The 22423-nt window shown below is 39.4% G+C and overlaps 1 protein-coding gene across 1 annotated transcript in view; it reads left to right on the top strand.

The window, feature by feature from the left end:
- LOC140191632 (abl interactor 2-like) overlaps window positions 1-22423 on the top strand; it is a 41125-nt gene that overhangs the window by 4624 nt on the left and 14078 nt on the right. The window contains exons 2-6 of the mRNA XM_072249211.1: window positions 4931-5098; window positions 11968-12144; window positions 19183-19280; window positions 21533-21637; window positions 21746-21861. Coding sequence (XP_072105312.1) covers window positions 4931-5098; window positions 11968-12144; window positions 19183-19280; window positions 21533-21637; window positions 21746-21861 — 664 coding nt within the window. The remainder of the gene's footprint in view (window positions 1-4930; window positions 5099-11967; window positions 12145-19182; window positions 19281-21532; window positions 21638-21745; window positions 21862-22423) is intronic.

The raw sequence follows: 22423 nt of genomic DNA, 5'->3' as shown, positions 1-22423 counted from the left end.
GGCTTCATGCTTTCCCAAACTTCGTAGTTCCTTTTTAGTTCCTTGATATTCTTTGGTGTCAGCAGCTTCGCATTCAATTTCTAGATCCCCCTGCCAGCCTTCAGGTTCTCCTGCAGGTGACAGGAAGCCTAGAGGAGGTTGTTGTCAGAGAAGAACATTCCACAACATTTGTGAATCTAACCGTGACTGTCTTTGATACAAAGAGGAAGTTGGACTGCATTGAATCACCTGGTCATAATGAGGTGGGTTGTGGTGTGCTTCACTTGCAGGGCTGCTGAAGGCATTGCACATCTTTGCATCTTTGTCTGCTTCCATCACAGATGGAAATGACTATCTGAAGATGTTGAGTTCAAATGTAGATTCATTGAACATAGTCATCAAGTCTGTGTTGACTTTCTCCAATTTTGAGGAGACCAAATGAGATGATTGCTTTGATGTATCAAAATCAATATAAATCATTTAGTTGTCAAACAACTGGGGACTGAATCATGAAAGGGAACTATATTCTGTGATGGAATTTAGAAAATTGATCCAATCCAGATGCTTGAGACCTCTATTGACATACTTGAAAGAGTCTGACCCTGCCTACATTACTACCTGGAATCCAAGATGTTTATCCTTTACTAGATATGTGCCTTCCTTAGGTTTTCATAGTTATTGATTGCCTTCATCTCTGCTTGTCACTGCTGATATCCCCAGACATCCTAATTTATCTCTTTGTTACTCCTTCCTCCAAGAATCCTTGAACTAGCTGTTCACCCACAATCATCTTCCAGAACCGCCATGACCGTGTCAGAGCACTAACATGCACAACCAATCACCTCCAAAGTCAGCACCTCTTCTTCCACTGCCTTCGTAAGGGATTCTCTGACTCCATCAGCTCCAACGGGAACGTGCTGTATTAAAGTTTGGTTGTCCGCATTAATTACACTTTTTAAAAGAGATGAATGCTGCTCGATCCGTAGGATCTATTGGGCAGGAGTTTGCAACTTTGTCATTGGCCTTTCAGTGGTATACTTCATTCCAAAGTTATATGTGAATAAAATGCTAAACTATTGAAATGTGTGGTGCATTACAAAATAGTTAAGCTTGAGTGAAACCACAAAAATGAGGTTTAAGTAGTAGCTTGGTTTGCACATCGCAACTTGCCAGTTCTGCAATATGCATCTTTCTTTAATTTCTAGTTGGTTTTAAATATACATTATGAGAATTGCTGTACACTTTTTTTAATATTGTTCCTATAAAAGTTCACTTTTGTAGGGAGAAAGTGCCTTGTGGTGGCTTGTATTTTATACCAGAACAACTTGTCTTAACTATGTCATTATCAATAGATAAATTATCCACTTTACATGCTTTGACATATTGCTTAGCAGAAAATAATCCTATTCTAATTGTTTCATTTGAATTTGAAAATGGATTACAAAATTAAATACATTTCTGAAAATTGCATTGTTGCTGCAGGAACTTAAATAGAGTTGGAATACTGAACAGCTAAAAGGATTCTGTTATCTTGTCATATCTTAATGAACTCATTCCTTTGTTACATTATATAACCTGTTATCATATTGCCAAAAATTAGAGAAATGCTTTAATTGTATGAGCCATTATAACAGCTGCTATATACAATTGTAAAAAGAATGAAAAAATTAAGAATTGGTTTACTAGATTTGCTCCATTGACAGTGTGTTAATTGTTAATTTTTGCATTGTGCGCCAGGGATATGTTTAAATGTTAAACTGAAGCAAGAAGTGTAATAACAAAATTAATTTCAGCATTCTAAATCAATGTAATGTACCTTTCCTACATATTTAATGGAGGTAATTTAAGGTAGTCAATAATTTCTTAAAGTGAACAGATAAGTCATGGGGCATAAAATCATTATTTTGGAGCAGTTCAGTTAACTGTGGACACACGGTCTTCATCTTCTCCAACTTCTCAAAATGTGTCAATTGCCTCACAAAAACAGGCCCTTTGGCCCACTAAGCTTGAGCTGACCATTTTTACACTGATCTTACTCTAATCCACTTCCTTCTCCCCACATTCTCATCAACTCCCCCCTAGATTCCACACACAGGGGCAAGTTACAGTAGTCAACTAACTAGCATATCTATGGGATGTGTGAGGAAACTGGAACACCTAAAGAAAGTCCAGACCATGACAGAAAGATTTGCAAATTACAAACAGACAGCAGCAGAGGTCAGGATTGAACCCAAGTCACACTGGCACCAGCTCCATGAGCTGCACCAATGGACCCTCTTTTCCTGATTGAGGGATTGGATAATCAAACATTGTCCAGATGCACTGCTGCCAAATGTTTTGGTAGTTACACAAAACAAGCCTGGATAACTCACCCTCTTACTTATGTAACCAGTACAACCAGCCACTTTCCCACCTCCTTCCCACACCAGCCCATTGTCCAACCTGACTGGCCCTCACGGAATGACTTGAATTATAATGAGAACTGACAGTCTATGAATTTAAGTACTCTGTAGATGTACAAGAAGTTGTGATGAAAGCAATTTCATTTCTGCTTAAGGTACCAGAGATTCTATCATTGTAGAGGAGGTCATTTGGCCCATTTTAGCTAAATGTGAAAATGCTGATGTTTCAGCACTAAATTAAAATTTATCCTCCTATCCTATTTGCTCCCCACAACCTCTCTCTGCTTCAAATGTTTATCCTATTTTATTCCGAGAGAGAGAGAGAGATCTGTCTCAGCTATTATCCCCTGACTTCAAAGACTTCCCCTGACATTACCAAATTCCCTACTATTCATATCGTGGTGGTATCCATTGGCCAGAAACCAAACTGGAGTAGTCATTTTGGGTAACGTGATAGCATAGCCATTAACATAACACTATAACAGTGTCAGTGACCTGGGTTCAATTCCCGACACTATCTTAAGGAATTTGTGCATTCTCCCCATGACTGTGTAGGTTTCCTCTGGGTGCTCTGGTTTCCTCCCACATTCCAAAAACATACAGGTTAGTCAGTTAATTAGTCACATGGTTAATTAGTCACATTAGTCATAAAAAAAAGAGGCTGAGAATTCTGTGGTGAATAACCTACCTCTTAATTCCTCAAAGCCTCTCCACTACCCACAACATTTCAAGTCAGGCGTGTGGCACAGTACTCTCCACTTACCTGAATGAATACAGCTTCAACAACTCTCAAGAAGCTGGACACCATACAGAAGACAGCAGCCTGCTTGCTAAGCACCCATCCACAATCACTCTCCACTACCGATGCATAGTAGCAGTAATTTGTACCAGCCACAGCATGCACTGAAACAACCCATCAAGACTCCTTTGAAGCACGTTTGGAACTCACAACCTCTGCCAGCAAGAAGGACAAGGGCAGTAAAAGCATGGGGAATGCCCCCCTCCCCCAGACACACAGCACCCTGACTTGGAAATATATCTTAGTTCCTTCACCATTACTGATTCAAAAATTCTGGAACTTCCTCCCTAACAATATTGTGGGTCTACCTCAAGAACTGCAGTAACTCAAGAAGGCAGCTCATGATCATCTTCTCAAGGGCAATTAGGGATGAGCAATTAAATGCCAACTCAGCTTACAAAATCACTATCCCTTGAACAAATTATAAACAAAAAGCGTCTTGAAATGGAGATGCGTTACCATCTCTTTCCTCTTTTCAGGTACAGGTTTAGACTGATGACAACTGGATCTGCAAGAGAAGGGAATTGCTTGAATGGGAAAAGGGCTAGATCCGTTGAGAGGATTAGGAGGAGACATTATTGAGCTGGTTAATAAAGCAGCAAAGAGAGGGGATAAGATACAGAATTTGATAGAATTTAAAAGCCAGCTCGAATCAAGGATATGTAGTTGCAAAAATAGGATTTTGACATAGTAACTTGTCTGGTTCTGACCTGTCCTGTTGTGATTGACTAACTGAAAAAGGCATAGTTGTATTTCTTTAAGAACATAGAACAGTTCGGCACAGAACAGGCCCTTTGGCCCACAATGTTGTGCTGACCTTTTAACTTACTCTAAGATCAATTGAACCCTTCGCTCCCCCATAGCCCTCCATTTTCCGTTCATTCATCCATGGCCTATATGAGTCTCTTAAATGTCCTTAATGTATTTGCTTCTACTGCCACCCTTAGCAACATGTTCATTGCACCAACCACTCTCTGTGTAGTAAAAAAATACCATCCTCTGATATCCCCCCTATACTTCCCTCCAGTCACCTTAAAATTATGTACCCTTATAGTAGCCATTTCCATCCTGGAAAAATGTCTCTGGCTGTCCACTCTATCCATGCCTCTCATCCTCTTGTACATCCCTATCAAGTCACCTCACATTTTTCTTCACTCCAATATTTGTAGGAAAATGTTACAATGGATTCCCTACCAAAAAGTGGAGAATTAAGCAAGATACTTTATCTCACTTAAACCACTTCGTCAACCATGTTAGACATTCTTCAGATCATGGGGTTAGGTAGAAGGGTAGAGCTCAGTCAACATGGCTTCCTACTTGTGTTTTGAGCTCAGTCTGCATATCACGGGAAATTGTTGCAATTATAACAAAGTTAGGAACAGAGCAGTTTATGGTGTGCAGTAGAATGGAGCTATAATTGCATTTTCAAATGCGGAAAAAGTAATTTTCCATGCAGTCTGCTCAAATGAACTAATTAAAAGGAAAATGTTGCTATATTTTCTGTATAGTTGTACTAGTTGTATTTCAAATGGTACATATTGCAATAATAAAATCAGACTATGATTGCTTAATTTTAATATTCTCACAAATAAACAAATTACAATTTTCCATGATTTCTTTAGAAACATTTTAAAATAAAAATGGTGCAGCACAGTACAATAACATGTCTCAACATTTGGAGTGAACATCATAAAATCAGTCCAAAGTATGTTTATAGGGGAAGCCCTAAATGAATTTATTTCTCTTACAGTCTCAAGACAAGGCTCAAGCTCTTCAGGAGACCAAGGCCTATGCCACCCAATCTCTTGCAGGTGTGGTGTATCAAATCAATACACTGGCTGAGAAGGTGCTCAGACTACTTGACTTACAGGCTTCTGAAATCTCCCAGATGGAATCTTCTATCAACTGCATATCTCAGGTGAAAATTAATCTTCATTTGTTTGCCTTTCCAGTTTTGAAAACTGGAAACTCTCTCTCTCTCTCTCTCTCTCTCTCGCGCTCTCTCTCTCTCTGCCTCTGACTGTCTGTCTGCCTCTTTCTCTCTGTGTCTGTATGTCTGTCTCTGTCTGTATGTATACCTGCCTGTCTGTTTTTCTTTGTCTCTTCGTGTATGCTTTTCTCTGTCTGCTCTCTCTCTCTCTCTCTATTTCTCTGTCTGTCTGTATGTCTCTCTCTCTCTCTCTGTCTGCCTTTCTCTCTGTCTGTATGTCTGTTTGTCTGTCTGTCCCTCTCAGGAAACCTGGCAATGATATGAAATTTGCTTCAATGCTCATTGCTCATTGCAACCTTGAGGAACTAACATTTTTCATTTCAATGGCAAGTTTGCAGAACTTCAAATAAAATCCTTAAGGTTCTGGAAATGTTAACTAAAATTACAATTAAAAAATCCATATTCATAATGTAACCTGCAGAATGTTTTGGTTTTGTGTGTAAATTGCTACTTTTGATATACTCTAAAACTTCTTTATCAGCCCACTTTGAATTTTCTGCTTACCTGTTAAATCTTCCTTTAATATTTGCTGTTACCAACCATTGTCCTTATACTTTCCAATCATGTGGCTTTCTGTCAAAGTAGTGTTAAACAGTTTTCCAGAGATTAATGAATCGTATGAGTGAGGTATTCTGTTCATTGAAAAACAAAGTACTACAGCGAACAAATTTCTGCTCCATGCCATTCTAAAGTTCCATTTCAGAAAAAATGTTGTAAGGTAATATTTTCATTTAGCTGATTTAAAAAATGACTTGCATTTAGATATCACCTTCAACGAATATCATATACACTTTATAGACAATGAAGTACTTTCAAGAGTCCAGATGCAATATGCTGCAGATGTTGGAAATCTAAACTAAAATACTGGAAATATTCCACAGTGCAGCCCATATTTTTGGAGAGACAAACAGGGCTAACTTATTAGATCAATGACACCTCATCAAAGTCTGATAACCTGAAGCACCAATTTTCTTTCTTCAATATGTTGCCTGATCTGAGTATTTCCAGTATTTTCTATTTCATTTTTAAAGTGTGTTCACAATTGTAATAGATATACAGTATAATATTGATTCTAAAGCAATGTCACATACTGACCCTAAACAAAATTAATTTGTGTACAATAATTTCTCAATAGCAATGTGCTAAGACAAGATAATCAGTTGACTAAAGAAAAAGTATTAGCCAAGACATCAGCAATTCAATATTGTAAATCCATCAGAGATTAAGGACATTTAATTCAAAAGACTGGGGTCTAGAAGTTCATCCTTGATCAGTAGCAGCAAGACGTAACAGCATCTCTAAAATCCATACTTAGTGATTTTGGGCAAACTTTTCCAACAGTGTAATGCCACCTTACTGTAGTGATTTTCTCAGGTCTCTGGAGCAGGACTTCATCCCACAACCTTCCAGCTCTGAGGTGAAGCTGCTCCACCTTTAGGTCAAAAGTATAGCACTGTGGAATGGATATTTAGTTAACCAAATTCACTTTCAGTAAGATATGCAATTTTGTTGTCATGCTTTTAAAAACGAAAATAGACAAATTTGGCACAAGGTTCTTTCGGTATTCCTCAAACAGTTGAAAATACTCTGCTGTAATTAAGCACAAGATCCAGAACTTGTTCATGAACATCACAAAGAGGATGGTGTTAACAAAGTTTGTGGCACTGCTGGAGAGTAACAGCTTTGTGAATAAGACCCTTGAGTTTCCTTCCAAATACATACGCCTTACATAGGACAATGGGCTGAAATCCTTTTCCCAGCTCAATCTCTTTAGTGGAAAAAAAAACAGTTATTTGTGACACTGCCTCGAAATGCTGTGCATGTTGACTGGAAATCCACTTCTGTCCCAGTTTTAGAAATGCAAGATGTCCTAATTGCCTCTGTTTGTCACTGTTGCTTTGTCTACTTCCTCACAATTCATGAGAGACAGAAACTGGTGGGAGGAAATCTTACACACAACAGATAATTTCCATTTAAAAATCATTGTATGTGTTAATAAATGAACCCTTATAAAGATCTTACCTTGGTGTGCTTTTGAGTCAGTGTGAGTATGAATGGCACAGAGGTGCAGTCAGTAAGAGCTGTGGCCTCACAGTGCCATTGACCTAGTTCAATCCTGGAGTATGGGCATCCTTCCTGTGACTGGGTGGTTTTCTTCCCACATCTGAAAAACGTGTGTGTTGATAAGTTAATTGACAAGAATAAATAGCTCCTGGTGTCTCACTGTGTGGTAGAATCTGGTTGGAATTGATAGGAATGTGAGAAAAGTGAAATAGATAAGGGTAAGATTAGTGCAACTATCAATGCTCCAGTGGTAGGTCCAGACTGCTGTACCTCTCCATTGAGTATCAATTGTGTTTTTATAACAGCACACAATGCTCAAATCGCACAGCAAGACTGTCAGAAAATGGATGAGAAAGAGTTAAGGTTTTGAATGCACAAGCTTTAAATATTTCCTCTTTCATCAGTTTTTGCAGCTTTATAAGAATACTTAAGCCACATCTGGAGCATTGCATTCAATTCTGGTCACCCCATTGTAAGAAAGGTGTGGAGGGTTTGGGAAGGCTGGAAGGCTGCTGAAGAGGTTTACCACAGAGCTGCCTGATTTAGAGAGCATGAATTATTATATAAGGAGAGGTTGTACAAACTTGAGCTGTTTTCTCTGGAGCAGCGGAGGCTGAACTAAGACCTGATTGAAGTTCATAAGATTATGAGGACATTCAGTAGATATAGTAGACAGCCAGGGTTGAAATGTCTAAGACCAGAGGGTTTTAAGTGAGAGGAGGGTAAGTTCAAAGGAAATCTGTGGGGCAAGTATTTTACACAAAGAGTGACAAGTGCCTGAAGTGTGTTGCCAGGGAAAGCAAATACAGTAGAGGCATTGAAATGCTCTTAGACACATGAACGTCAGTGTATGGAGGAGTATGGACATTGTGGAGGCAGAAAGGAACAATTTACTGTGATGTTTAATTACTATTTTCATTAGTTCAACACAGCATTATGGGCCAAATGGCCTGTTCAGACACTGTTCTTTTAGGTGCAGATTTTTTAAAAAAGTTTCCTTCTTTCCCGAGTATGTGCACTTCCTTTCAAACGGTTTAGTACAGAAACTACTGCACTTTGATGCAGTTATTCAACATCGTAAGTGGCGAGCATTGTGCAACCTGCTCCATTTACAAAAAAAAGTTGAACTTAGAGCATAGATAATATTAAAAGGGAATTGGTAGTGTTATATGTGTGTTTGTGTGGGTGTTCAAAGGTTGCAATTCTTGGCTTTATTTCCTTTTTCTCGAAGCTGTAAAGGTCGCTGGAAGACAAAAGGGAGAGAAATATAGTAGTGATTTGTATATAAGATTTAGTCTGCAGCCAGGATGAAGGGCAGCTCCGGTGCAGCTATTGCCAAAAGATGGATGTAACAATCACCTAATGGGAAACTCCAGCGTTATTGCTATTATGTTGAGGGTCTTTAATGATTGATACCACCTTCTTGAGGCACTGCCTCTTGTAGATGTCCTCGATGGCATGGAGGGTTGTACCCGTGATGGAACTGGCTGTGTCTACAACCCTCTGCAGCCTCTTGCAATCCTGTGCATTCGAGGTTCCATACCAAACTGTGATGCAGCTTGTCAGAATGCTCTCCACTGTACACCTGCAAGAGTCTTTGGTGACATACCAAATCCCCTCAAACTCCAAATGAAGTAGAGCTGCTTGTGTGCCTTCTGTATGAATGCATCAATGTGTGGCCTTGGATAGATCCTCTGCGATGTTGACCCTCTGGTACTTGAAGCTTTGTTGTGGGTCAAAAGCTGACATACTTACCCAAGTCCCATTCATTTCTATAGATCACCTACTTTCATTTAAAAGGTAAGTGAACCTAAGTGGCTTGTTTTTAACCCATTTTTAAAAGTCATATTAACACTTTTTTATTAATTTGTTAGGTTAAATTGGTCCCAAATATATTATATATTTCATCGGTTGTGGACACAGCTCAGCACATTAAGGAAACAAACTTTCCCTCCATGGACTCTGTCTACACTCCCCGCTGCCTCAGTAGAGCAGTCAGCATAATCCACACACCCCGAGCGTTATCTCTTCTCATCCTCCCCCGTCGGGCAGAAGATACAAAAGCCTAAAATCACACCTCACCAGGCTTCTTTCCCACTTTTATGAGTCTACTGAATAGTCCCTAACTACAATCATAAATCAATTTACCATATTTTAAAATATATCGCAACCATTTTTTAATATAATCATCAAAGACAGTAAAAGCTAACTTCTTTAAAATTAATCAGCAGTTCATTTTGAGGGTCTACACTTGGCAGCTAATAGACAAAACTTAATAAAATGCTCTAGCTTGTATTGAACATCTTGCAGGGAAACATGCATTATTGATTGTGTTGAAAAGCATTGGTTATAAACACCACACAAAAGCATTAATCAAATAATCAAAGCATAAAATGATATTGTGTTATTACATGTGCATAATAAAGAGCTTCAGTTCCCAATGGGCAACGTGAGGGGTTCACCCGGAATTGGAAGTTACAATGGTGACCCGCCAGCAGTTCAGTAATAAAAAGATTCTAGCGTAAACCCACAAAGTTTGTCTTTAGTAAGAACAAACATAAACAGATATGATCCAATAAATGTAGATTTAGAAATTGTACAGTGAAATGCTTGGAAGTCCTGTCTGATGCAATTTCAATTTTAAAATAAAATATAATTACTAGCGAGAACTACAGACTAATTGTGAATTGTGTGTTTAAAGTTTCCTTTTCAAGATCCATACATGCACCTGTAGCCCCCCTGGCCACCCTCAGGGTCACTCGGCTCGCTGTCGTCTAGGGAAACAGCCTCGGCCCCGCCAAACTGGGTAATTAGTTTGTGTGGATGCTGTGTGAGGTACCCCACCCCGCCCAAATAACAGACAATACACCAGATGCAATTAAATGATTTACAGTTTATAGATATTACTGGAACTATATAATTAAAAGAGAATAAAATATAAAAGGGAAATAAAAGGCGCCACACTTATCAAAGTTCAATCTCTTCGTGCACAAAACCCGTTGGAGCTCAAGGACCTTCTTCTTCACGCTGCGACCCCTTGGACCACCTCGACCGGCCGCCTGGGACCAACAAAGGTGGTCGACCAGACGCTCCACACGAATCCGTCTCCGTCTCCTTGCCGAACGTCCCGCTCGGGGTCCGACCCCGTTAGTGAACTCACAGCACCTCGTCCATCCTCTGTCTCGCTCTCCCGCCTTCTGCCCCCAAAACCCCTTCGCAAACAGTATCTTCAAATACACCAAGACCATAACAACTATCCCAATTGGTTAATAGCACTTTCTTATCACCCTCTAAACCACAACAAGCTGCTAGCGCAAACTTTCTCAGCGTTTAAGGCAACAAAGCCGCATTCCCCAGATTAACATAACAAAGACGCCATTTTAATTAGCCTCCGCAGTAACAGAAAAATCGAAACCCCCTTACACATCCAATGCATGAATGTATGAAGAACCAGGAGCATGTATTGTAATGTGTAATAGACTTCTAGACACTACTTTGGTCCATTTCAGGATGAGAACCAGACACCATCCCATTGCCGCATATGTAGCCCGTTTTATCGTTGCTTGAAAGGATGCTATGTGAGCAGTCCTGTGTGATCTGGAGCAGTGGATTCAAATTCATGTAAAATAATCATCCTTCATGATGGCTCACTTGGGATCTCTACTCCCATCCTACCCTACCTTAGCTGTTCGTGCTTGCCATCTCCCTGAACTGCACATTCATATCATTCAAATCAAAGTGTCCCAATGCAATAGCAATGCCACTGTGATCTCTTTTCCCAGAAACTCTCCCCCCGCACCCTGCAATCAATGGACCAGACCCATCTGTTTTTTTTGTGTCCTTTACGATGGTATAACATGCATGAAAAGGTCCTTTCACTACATTGCTGGTGTGCAGGCTGCACAGTCATGCAAGAGGGCATGGGTCTCATGCAGCATAGCATTTTGCAGCATTGCACCTTGAAGCATATTGCTGGCTCACTGTGCACCATTGTTTAAATACGTTTTCTCTGTTGCCAAACAATTTCAAGGTCATAGAGATATCAGCAGTAATTTAGGATAGAAACTGTTTGTTTTCTTGAAAATGATAGAATCAACAAACACATTAGACGTAGGTCATAAGACATAGAAGTAGAATTAGATTGCATCTGTTCTGCCATCTGATCATGGGTGATTTACTTTCCCTCTCCACACCATGCTCCTGCCTTCTCACTGTAACCTTTGACACCCTTACCTAGCAAAATCTGCTTTAAATATTCCCAATGACCTGACCTCCGCGGCCATCTACGGCAACGAATTCCACAGATTCAGCATCCTCTGGCTAAAGAAATTCCTCCTTACCTCTGTTCTACTTGGATGTTCTTGTATTCTGAAGCTGTGCCCCCTGGTCCTAAACCCTCCCAACTTTTGAAGCATTCTCTCCATGCTTGCTCTATCTAGGCCTTTCATTCTCTTTTGGCTATCCGCTCTATTTAGGCTCTATACAAATGAAGTTCATTTGGTCCTTCAAGCTGATTTCCTACTAGGTAGTGTTACATTTGATAGCTCCTTGTAATTTTTTGCAGCCTTGCTGATAATATAACCATTTAACACAGGGTTTCTAAGTTCCAGAGATCCTAGATATTTGAAATCATGATTTACATTGTGTATTAAAGATAAGAGATTTTTTTTTTACCTTGCTAAACAATTAACATAGCTTGATTGTCTTAATTTTTTTCTCTTTAATACACACAGAGGGTGGAAATGCACAAGGAAAAGGTAGCTCGCCGAGAGATTGGAACATTTACTACTATTAAGACCACACCAAAGATTAACAAAATTATACCTCCTTCAAATCCTATACAACGTGTAAAGTACACTAGGAAACCTATTGTTTACACGCTTCTGGATGACATTGGCCATGGGGTTAAGGTAAGAAAACTGATTCAGCTTATTTTAGGAATAAAAATCTGCCTGAATTTTTATATGAGTTATTGCAGAGCATGAAAAATTTGATATTATATATTTGCTTCCTAATCAAAGTGTAGGAAAATATCTAGTTTAGATAAAAATCTATTCCTATCAATTCAGTCAAACCTTCCATAAGGGTTTTTATTATCTAATAGCTTGAATCAAGCATGGTAAATGAAAGAGCAACGTGAAAGTTGATTGCTTAAAAGCAAAATTATCAGAAAATTATTGTGAAGTGTCTTTAAATTAAGACAGTCAATGAGACAGAAACCATGGAGCACTTATGAGACAATTAAACACACTGAACGCATATTTGCTTGACTATTTCAAAGCTAAAATTATATACGAATATGTGAATAATATCATTATTTTACTGCAGCAAATAACATTCAGCAAAATCTCCCTCTGTCCATATTAGTAGTTTAATGCAACCTAATATTTCTGGGACATCCATAGTTAAGCATAGCACATGATTAACAGATATGGCTAATTTGCTTGTTCAATGACTGCGGTTTCTAAATTTTAACATAATTAGCAGACAATAAAGGAAATCCAATCCACACTGAACTGTCTATAAAGAATGTATCTCCTTCCTCAAGGGTACGGATAGTTAGGCAAATTATTATATTGCAATATCAACTTACTTGCATCTTCTAGTTTTAGCAAAAATGTTGACTGAATACTGAACTGTAATATTTTCTCCTTTATTTTATTTTAAATTCAGTGAGCATCACTGTCAAAGCCAACATTTATTTTCAGTCTTACAAAGTAAACTTGCTTTCAGGTATTACAGACTCTGACACCTGTCTTCTCACTTAAGTGCCCATGATGTTTAATATTCATTGGATTAATAGCCAAGGCATTCTTCATTTGAGTAAAATTTGGTAAATTGGTAAAAGAAAAATTGCATTGAACTAATAAATGCAGAAGCCCCTACAAAGAACTGTGAGAACAGCTGAGAGGATCATAGGGATCTCTCTACCATCCATCGGGGATATTTATCGGTAGTGCTGCATACGCAGGGCCCTTAGCATTATCAAGGATCCCATCCATTCATCCAGCATCCTCTTTGACTTCCTACCATCAGACAGGAGACTACGATGCATAAAAATAAGAGCGGCCAGGATGAGAAACAGTTTCTTCCCCAGGCCATCTGCCGCATCGTATTCGAAGTGTCACTGGTTAATCTGTTCCGTACCTTACAATATTTAATATTAATGCACTTCAGTTTGTTATTTACTCTATCTGTGATTTATCTGTAGACATTATCCTTACCTTCATAAGTTATTGTGTGTTATGTGTACTACTGTGCTTTACAACCTGGTTCGAAGAAACATTGTCTCATTTCTATATACATTACATGGTTATATACCTATACACATGTATATAGTTAAATGACAATAAGCTTGACTTGACTTGAAAACACTCATTAGGTCAGGCAGCATCTGTGGAAAGAAAAACAGAATTAATACATCTGGCTCAAGACCCTTCAACAGAACTCCATTGATTTTGATAAAAATGTAACTTTTGAGGTACTTTGTCAACCAAATTTTTATTGAAATATGTATGAGATAAAAAAAGGAAAAATCCACCCACTTTGGCATTGTTCTTAAGAAAGTAAGTCCAGTACTTTGGATGAATTGGAGTTGGAATGAGTATAATTAACCAAGTCATTTGTCATCTTGAAGTTTCACATTCCTCCTTATTTAAAAAACAGAAATTTACAAATTCTTTGCTCCCTGGAAAGCCATATTAAATAATGTATGATGGGCCAGTGAATATCTCTCAAGGGTTCACCTTTGATATATTTACAGTGCACTAGGTCCAGGCATTATCAATTATAGGATCAGTCCTACTCCTGCAGTTGAATTGAATTGAATTGACTTTATTACTTACATCCTTAAAATACATGAGGAGTAAAAATCTTTACATTACGTCTCTGTTCAAATGTACAATTATAGTAATTTATAACAAATATTATGTACAACAGGATAGTCAATATAACATGGAAATACAGCTGTGTCAGCATGAATTAATCAGTCTGATGGCCTGGTGGAAGAAGCTGTCCCAGAGCCTGTTGGTCCTGGCTTTCATGCTGCGGTACCGTTTCCCGGATGGTAGCTGCTGGAACAGTTTGTGGTTGGAATGATCCTTCGAGCCCTTTTTACACACCTGTCTTTGTAAATGTCCTGAATAGTGGGAAGTTCACGTCTACAGATGCACTGGGCTGACCGCACCACTCTCTGCAGAGTCCTGCGATTAAAGGAAGTACAGTTCCCATACCAGGCAGTGATACAGCCAGTCAGGATGCTCTCAGTCGTGCCCCTATAGAAAGTTCATAGAATGTGGGGGCCCATACCAAACTTCTTCTACCGTCTGAGGTGAAAGAGGCGCTGTTGTGCCTTTTTCACCACACAGCTGGTATGTACAGATCACGCGAGATCCTTGGTAATATTTATGCTGAAGAACTTAAAGCTGTTCACCCTCTCAGCCCCAGATCCATTGATATCTATAGGGGTTGGCCTGACTCCATTCCTCCTGTAGTCCACAACCAGCTCCTTTGTTTTTGTGACATTGAGGGAGAGGTTGTTTTCTTGACACCACTGTGTCAGGGTGATGACTTCTTCTCTGTAAGCTGCCTCAATATTATTTGAGATTAAACCAATCAGTGTAGTGTCATCAGCAAATTAAGCAGGTCTCACATATACTGTGAAGGCTCATTTCTACATGAGTGTCATGAGCATTTTGCTCATATATGAGAATTGCTGAAGTAATGCCCATATGTGCTTTATATATAGTTGATGCCACAGCACATGTCCAGGTGCTTCTTTGATTTGTGTGTCAGACAAATGGAATCCATGCAGTATGCCCTCAAAATTCAATTATGCTTCACACAAAAATGTAATATCTGCACATAATGCATGTGCTGATATGTTTGAAGGATTTGATCCCACCACTGACACATCTTCCTCTCCACATCGCTCTATTATTCACTATTCCATCCTCACCCGCCACTTCCCGTCCCATGGCATCTTCCACTGTAGCTGGAGGAAACACAGCTCTAGTCTATTCACCACTTCCAATCCCACCCAGGATCCGAAACCATCTTTTCAGGTGACACAGTGATTAAATCATAAGACATAAGACATAGAAGCATAATTAGGCCATTTGGCCCATCAAGACTGCTCCGCCATTCAATCATGGCTGATCCTTTTATTTCCCCTCCTCAGCCCCACAATGCTTGATGCTGTGTCCAATTAAAAACTATCAATCTCTGCCTTAAATGCACTCAATGACCTGGCCTCCATAGCTGCCTGTGGTAACAAATTCCACAAATTCATCACCCCTGGGCTAAAGAAATTTCTCTGCATCTCTGTTTTAAATGGACGCCCCCTCTATTCTGTGGCTGTGCCTTCTTGTCCTAGACTCCCCCACCATGGTAAACATCCCTTCCACATCTACTCTGTCTAGGCCTTTCAACATTCGAAAGTCTTCAATGAGATTCCCCCCTCATTCTCCTAAATTCCAGCGAGTACAGACCCAGAGCCATCAAATGTTCCTCGTATGATAACCCCTTCATTCCTGGATCATCCTTGTGAATCTCCTCTGAACACTCTCCAAGACCAGCACATCTTTTCTTAGAGGAGGAGCCCAAAACTGTTCACAATACTTAAGGTGAGGCCTCACCAGTGCCTTATAAAGCCTCAGCATCACATCGCTGCTCTTATATTCTAGACGTCTTGAAATGAATGTGAACATCGAATTTGCCTTCCTCACCACCGACTCTACATGCAAGTTAATTTTTAGGGTATTCTGCACAAGGGCTCCTAAGTCCCTTTGCATCTCTGGTTTTTGGATTTTCTCCCTGTTTAGGAAATAGTCTGCATATTTATTTCTTCTACCAAAGTGCATCACCATGCATTTTCCAACATTGTGTTTCGTTTGCCACTTTCTTGCCCATTCTTCTAATCTGTCTAAATCCTTCTTCATCCTACCCGATTCCTCAACACTACCTGCCCCTCCACCAATCTTCATATCATCTGCAAACTTGGCAACAAAGCCATCTATTCCATCATCTAAGTCATTGATATACAGCATAAAAAGAAGTGGTCCCAACATGGACCCCTGCGGAACACCACTAGTCACTGGCAGCCAACCAGAAAGGGATCCTTTTATTCCCGCTCGCTGCCTCCTACCAATCAGCCAATGCTCTAACCATGTTAGTAACTTCCCTGTAATGCCATGGGCTCTTAACTTGGTAAGCTGCCTCATGTGTGGCACCTTGTCAAAGGCCTTCTGAAAGTCCAAGTACACAACATCCACTGCACCCCCTTTATCTATCTTACTTCTAATCTCCTCAAAGAATTCCAACAGGTTTGTCAGGCAAGATTTTCCCTTAAGGAAACCATGCAGACTTTGTCCTATCTTGTCCTGCATCATCAAGTACTCCATAACCTCATCCTTAACAATTGACTCCAATATCTTCCCTACTACTGAGGTGAGGCTAACTGGTCCCTAATTTCCTTTCTGCTGCCTTCCTCCTTTCTTAAGGGGTGGAGTGACATTTGCAGTTTTCCAGACCTCTGACACCATGCCAGAGTCCAATGATTCTTGAAAGATCATTACTAATGCCACCACAATCTCTAACATTACCTTTGATTCTCCTGTACTTTCTCAAATTTGGTATAATGTATTTGTTGCTCAAGACATGGTCCCATTTTTCACATGGAGGGTGGTGAGTATATGAAATGAGCTGCCAGAGGAAATAGTTGAGGCAGGTACAATAGTATAATTTAAGGAGCATGTGGATAGGTTCATGTAGGGGCAGGGCTTGGAGAGGTCTGGGCTGATTGCAGGAAGCTAGGACTAGATGGGTCGGTGCCATGGTCGACGTGAACTTGTTGGGCCAAAGGCCTTGTGTCTGTGCTGTATTGCTCTGCGACTCTAGCTACATTGGAAAACCAAAAGTAGATTGGGAGACTACTTCACTGAACTCCTCCAGTCTGCCACAAGGCCACTGTAAGCCTAAGCTTTAATTCTCCATTCCACTCCCACCCTGAACTCTCTGTCTTTGGCTTCCTCATTGCTCTGACTATCCACCCTGTTTTTACCTCTCATTATTTTTGATACTTCTGTCAGCCTCCTTTGATCCAGGTAAAGCAAGCCCAGCATATTCAATCTCTCCCTTCAACTAAAGTCTCCCAATCCAGACAACATCTACTTTCTCTCCAGCACGATCACATCCTTCCTAAAGTGTTGTAACCAGATTTGCACATAATATTCCAGCGTTTGTCAAGGCATAAACTAACATCCCAACTTTTATGGATGGTTCTTGACCTGAAATGTTAACTCTTTTCCTTACCTTAAATGATAATCACCTTTCTTTGCTTTGCATGTCCAGCATCTCGAGTTTTTTTTTTGTTCCAATTTTGGAGGTGGGATGGGGTGGGCTTATTGTTGGGCTTGTAGCAAACAGGCCACAGTACAGTAAAGAAAGTATGGGCCTGAAAGGTTAGGACCCACAGGACCTCGAGCAAGTTGGTAAATTGGATCCAATATTGGCTTGGCAACGGAAGACAGAAGGTGATGGTGGAGGCCTCTTTAGAGGATTGAAACCTGTGATCAGTAGTGTTTCAGTGAGATTGATGTTTGTAAAATACTGTTTATAATATATATGAATGATTTGGATGTGGATGTATGAGGCATGATCAGTAAGTTCACAGATGACAGCAAGGTTGGTAGAATTGACAGTGTGGCTGATAGTCTTAGATTACAGGGTGATGTCTATGTGTCGATGAAATGGATTGAGAAATGCCAAATGGAACTTAATCCTGATGAATGTATGACATATTTTGGGAATATGACTGAGGTTGGGATGGAAGTCATGAAAAGTAAAGTCCTAGTGAGTATTGAAACATGTAAGGCCAAAGATCCTTGACAGTGGTTGTGCTGAAATTAACATGGTTATATAAGCACATATAACACTGGGATTCATTAGATAAGACACTGAACACAAAAACAGGAAGATTATGTGCCAACTTTATAAAATATTGGTTAAACCTCAACTGGAGTACTGCATGCAGTTATGGTCATCACAATATAGGGTGGCTATGATAACGCTGAAGATGATGCAGATGAGATTCACCAGGACGTTGCCTCTGATGGAGTGCTTCAGTTATGAGGAGAGACTGGAGAGGCTGCGTTTGTTAATCCCCAAAGCAAAGAAGTTTAAGATGAGACATGATTGAGGTATATAAAATTATGAGGGGTATATATAGGGTAGACTGCAGGAAACTTTTCCCCATAGGAGAGGTAGATAAGACTATCAGACATACAGTAGCTTTTGGGAAAGGGTGAGAGAATCAAAGAGGATCTGAGTGGGATTTTTTTCACTAAGTGAGTGATGAGTACCTGGAATGCACTGCCTGAGAGATTAGTGGAAGCAAAGACACTGACTGTATCTAAGAAAAGTCTAGACAAGCACCTAAATTGTCTCGGAGTAGAAGTTTACAGGAAGGTGGGATGAAAGGAATGGGTGTCCATTTGTTGGCATGGGTGTGGTGGGCCAAATAGCTTGTTTCCTTGCTCTATGGCTCTGTAAATAAACAGCAATTATTAGCACAAATGTATGAATCCATCCAATAAAATCAGATTAATTTTGACAGAATAATGGAATGTGAAGGTTAACTCCATGTAAATTATGGGCATGGAATGAATTTTAACCATTCAGTGAGATTACCAGGCCTGATTGACAGGGGCAATTACCTAGCCACCTGGAATCTGACTGGGAATTACTTTCACATTGTGTTACCTTATTGCCTTTCAAATAATACTTGGATTTGATATTATAATTTATAGAAAAACCATTACACAGAAACTTTAACTAGAAGAGCACAGAGGCATCAGTTTCACTTATTAATTAAAATAAACAGTTGAAGGGATTTCCTCAATTGAAACTTCCTCTGAGTTATATATTTTACTCTCATTTTGCCTACTTAGGAAAGCAGTAATAATTCAAGACTGGGAACTCTAACACGTAAGAATAGACAAGGAAGTATACCAACGTGCCCAACTGTACCTTCTCAAGGAACGATTGGGTAAGTGTGAATTATAAAGCAGGATACTTGTTAACATTTGGGAGAGTTAAACGTGGAGAAATCGTCTTTCTGCAATTTCATGCAATGGATTCAAAGACCTGCAACATTGAATGAAGTAACTAGGGAAGCAGAGGACGGAGAGGACCTCTTCCACCAGCAGGGTTTAAAGTCAAAGTCAAAGTCAAATTATTATCACAGTACATATATGTTCCCATATACTACTTTGAGGTATTTACAGGAAAATAAAGAAATACGAAAGAATTTATGAAAAACCATACATATACAAAGACTGACAGAAAACCAATGTGCAAAAGACAAGGAAAATGTACTAATAAAAAATAAATAATATTTAGAAAACGATTTGTAGAGTCCTTGAAAGTAAAGCTGTCGGTTGTGTAATCAGTTCAGAGCTGAGGGTAATAACTGTTCCTGAACCTGGTAAATCTTTTGTACCTCCTGTCCAATGGTAGTAATGAGAAAAGAGCATGGCCTAGATGGTGGGGGTGCTAATGCTAATTATGCTAATTTCTTCTGGCAAAACTCCTTGTAAATGTACTCAATGGTGGGGAGGGCTTTGCCTGTGTTGGACTGGGCTGTATTCACCACTTTCTGCAGACTTTTCCATTCCTGGGCACTGGTGTTTCCATATCAGGCTACGATGCAACCAGTTAGGATAGTCTCCACTGTGCATCTATGAAAATCTGTTGAAGTTTTCGGTAATATGCCGAACCTATGCAAACTTCTAAACAAGGAGAGGTGCTATCGTGACTCCTTTTACAGGATTACCTGTGGGCTTCTCACCTCTGCCACTCTGCTTTATGTAGGACTGATGGTAGTGCAGTAGGAAAAGCAGGAAATCAGTTGGCTTTATTAACTCAATCATCATTTAGACACATCTTGGCACTGAATGGGCAGAAGAATTGACAAAGTTTGGGTGCTCGCTTCAGAGGCAAAGCAATAAATGCAGGCAATAAATGTGTTTTCCAATTGTTTCTTCTTTTTCTGCTGGATTTCTGTCCAGAGTAGTAGAATGTGCGTATGCCTAGATTTCTGTCTTCAAACCCTTGAAGTGGAAATTGTTCCAATAACAAAATTTGGCAAATGTACTTCAAAATATAATCATGGAATTTTACAGGGATGAAACTTTATATATATACAATAGTTATCTCAGGACAGATGTTAACAGGATATTTTCTTGCGATATTTAATGGAAATATACGATAGCTTGAATGGAATAAATTTCAGAACATGTTTCCGTTCATGGTAGTTATAGAACAGACAACAGACATTTAAGGTAAAACAAACAAGATGTTAGAAGAACTCAGGGGGTCAGGCAGCATGTGTGAAGGGAACTGGAAAATCAATGATTTGGGTTGGCTCTTTCATCAGTTTAGACAAAGGCCCTCGATATGAAACATAGAACACCTATTTCCCTTCAGAGATGCTACCTGACCCACTGAGTTCCTCCAGCAGCTTGTTAGTTGCTCCAGGTTCCAGGATTTTGACAACAGATATTGCAAGGACAGCAATCTGTAATTGGCAACAGATCCAGAGCAGAGATGCGGAGAATTTTCTTTCAAGCATGGAATCGTTATGATCTGGGTTACACTCTCTAAAGAAATGGATGCAAATGCAATAGCAACTTCCAGCAGTTAATTAGTTGTAAATGAGAAAATTAAGAAATAATACAGAGTTACTAAGAAAGGGGATTGACTACCTGGACTGCTTTTTAAAGACTCAATGTACATTTGATGGGCTCTTCCTTTCCTGTAATAATCAACTAGAATAAACTAGACTCCTCTTTAAACTAAAGGAGGTTATGCCGGTATGGATGAGAAAGTCTTTCTTTAACTTTTTATCCTGCATGCTCATCATCATGAACAACAGTTAGCAAAAGTTAAGGAATTACACACAGCAGGAAGAACCACCACTCCTCTGCCCCTTACATACAGTATTCATATAAAGCAGAGGCTTTCAAATAGGATTCAAAGTACACTTGGCAGAGCAAGTTTGTTTCTACATCCAACTCATTCGATATGCTCTCAGAACGAGATCCCCATTTTGATGTTGTAAGCTAATGCCAGCAGATACCAATTTGAAGCTGTCCACATCTGTTCAACCAGCAAAGAAAAAAGTTTGTCACTAGTCTCAGTCCAAGCTTAAAGCTTTTATCGCCTACTGTACTGTTGCATTCTTAATTTCCATTTATTATGTTCTGTACTTATAAGTCTTTCTGCTTCTGCCATTTTCAGAAGACGCGGTAAGGTCCCTGCAGTGGTTCAGCCTCCCGTTGCCCCAAGTGCATACAACAGTCCTGTGACTTGCTCTCCATCACCAGATGGATCTCAGATGCTTGGGTAAGCGCAGTCAGAGCAATTATAAAACTTGGGGAGTTTAAAGGTGAAAATGGAAATTCTCATGATTATATTTCCCTTTCTTCTTTGCTCTTTCCTGCTTTTCGGAAGGAGTGATCCAAGTAGAAACAGGTGTAGCTCCAGAGCCAGTGAGGTGGGAGTGCTTCCTCCTCCACCAGCACCACCCTCCACACCAGCCCCACCTGCCCCAGTAATATATGAACCAGGTCAGTATTGGTACATGTGTACACTTTGGAATCATTGTAAGTGGATGCATTGGACTATTATATATTAACCAATCTGTTGTTTGTAATTTAGCTTCAAAATTGCAGTCTTGTTTTCTGCTGTTCTAAGAATGTACAAATTTACTTTAAGTATGAATTTAATTTAAAAATATGTACATCAACAAAGTTGAACTTAAGGCATTATAGTGGAACTGAATGCATCAATATTACTTGTTCTGGAAAGTATGTAGGAATTAAAATTGTCAGCTTTTTGAGGGTTTGAATGCTATTGGTCATAATTAAAAATGAAGACAAGGGAATCAAATTAGATTAAGTTGTGCAAAAAAGAAATAAGTTAGAAAGAGATGTGATTGAAGCAAATGATATAAAGATTTCCAATGATAATGAGGTGTCCCTTGAGCGATAGAAAAATTAATTGATGGATATGTATAATTATTGTCTAGTAGACGGGAGTAATGAACTGAGTTCTGTGAACAAGTGTGCCAAAATTCATATGTATTTAAAAATGAAATTTCAAAGTGGGCTTAATGTGGATTAAGTCATT

The sequence above is a fragment of the Mobula birostris genome, chromosome X (assembly GCF_030028105.1).
Source record: "Mobula birostris isolate sMobBir1 chromosome X, sMobBir1.hap1, whole genome shotgun sequence".
NCBI classification, from domain to species: Eukaryota; Metazoa; Chordata; class Chondrichthyes; order Myliobatiformes; family Myliobatidae; genus Mobula; species Mobula birostris.
Note: the sequence above shows the minus strand (reverse complement) of the source record. Positions and strands in the feature narration are given on the sequence as shown.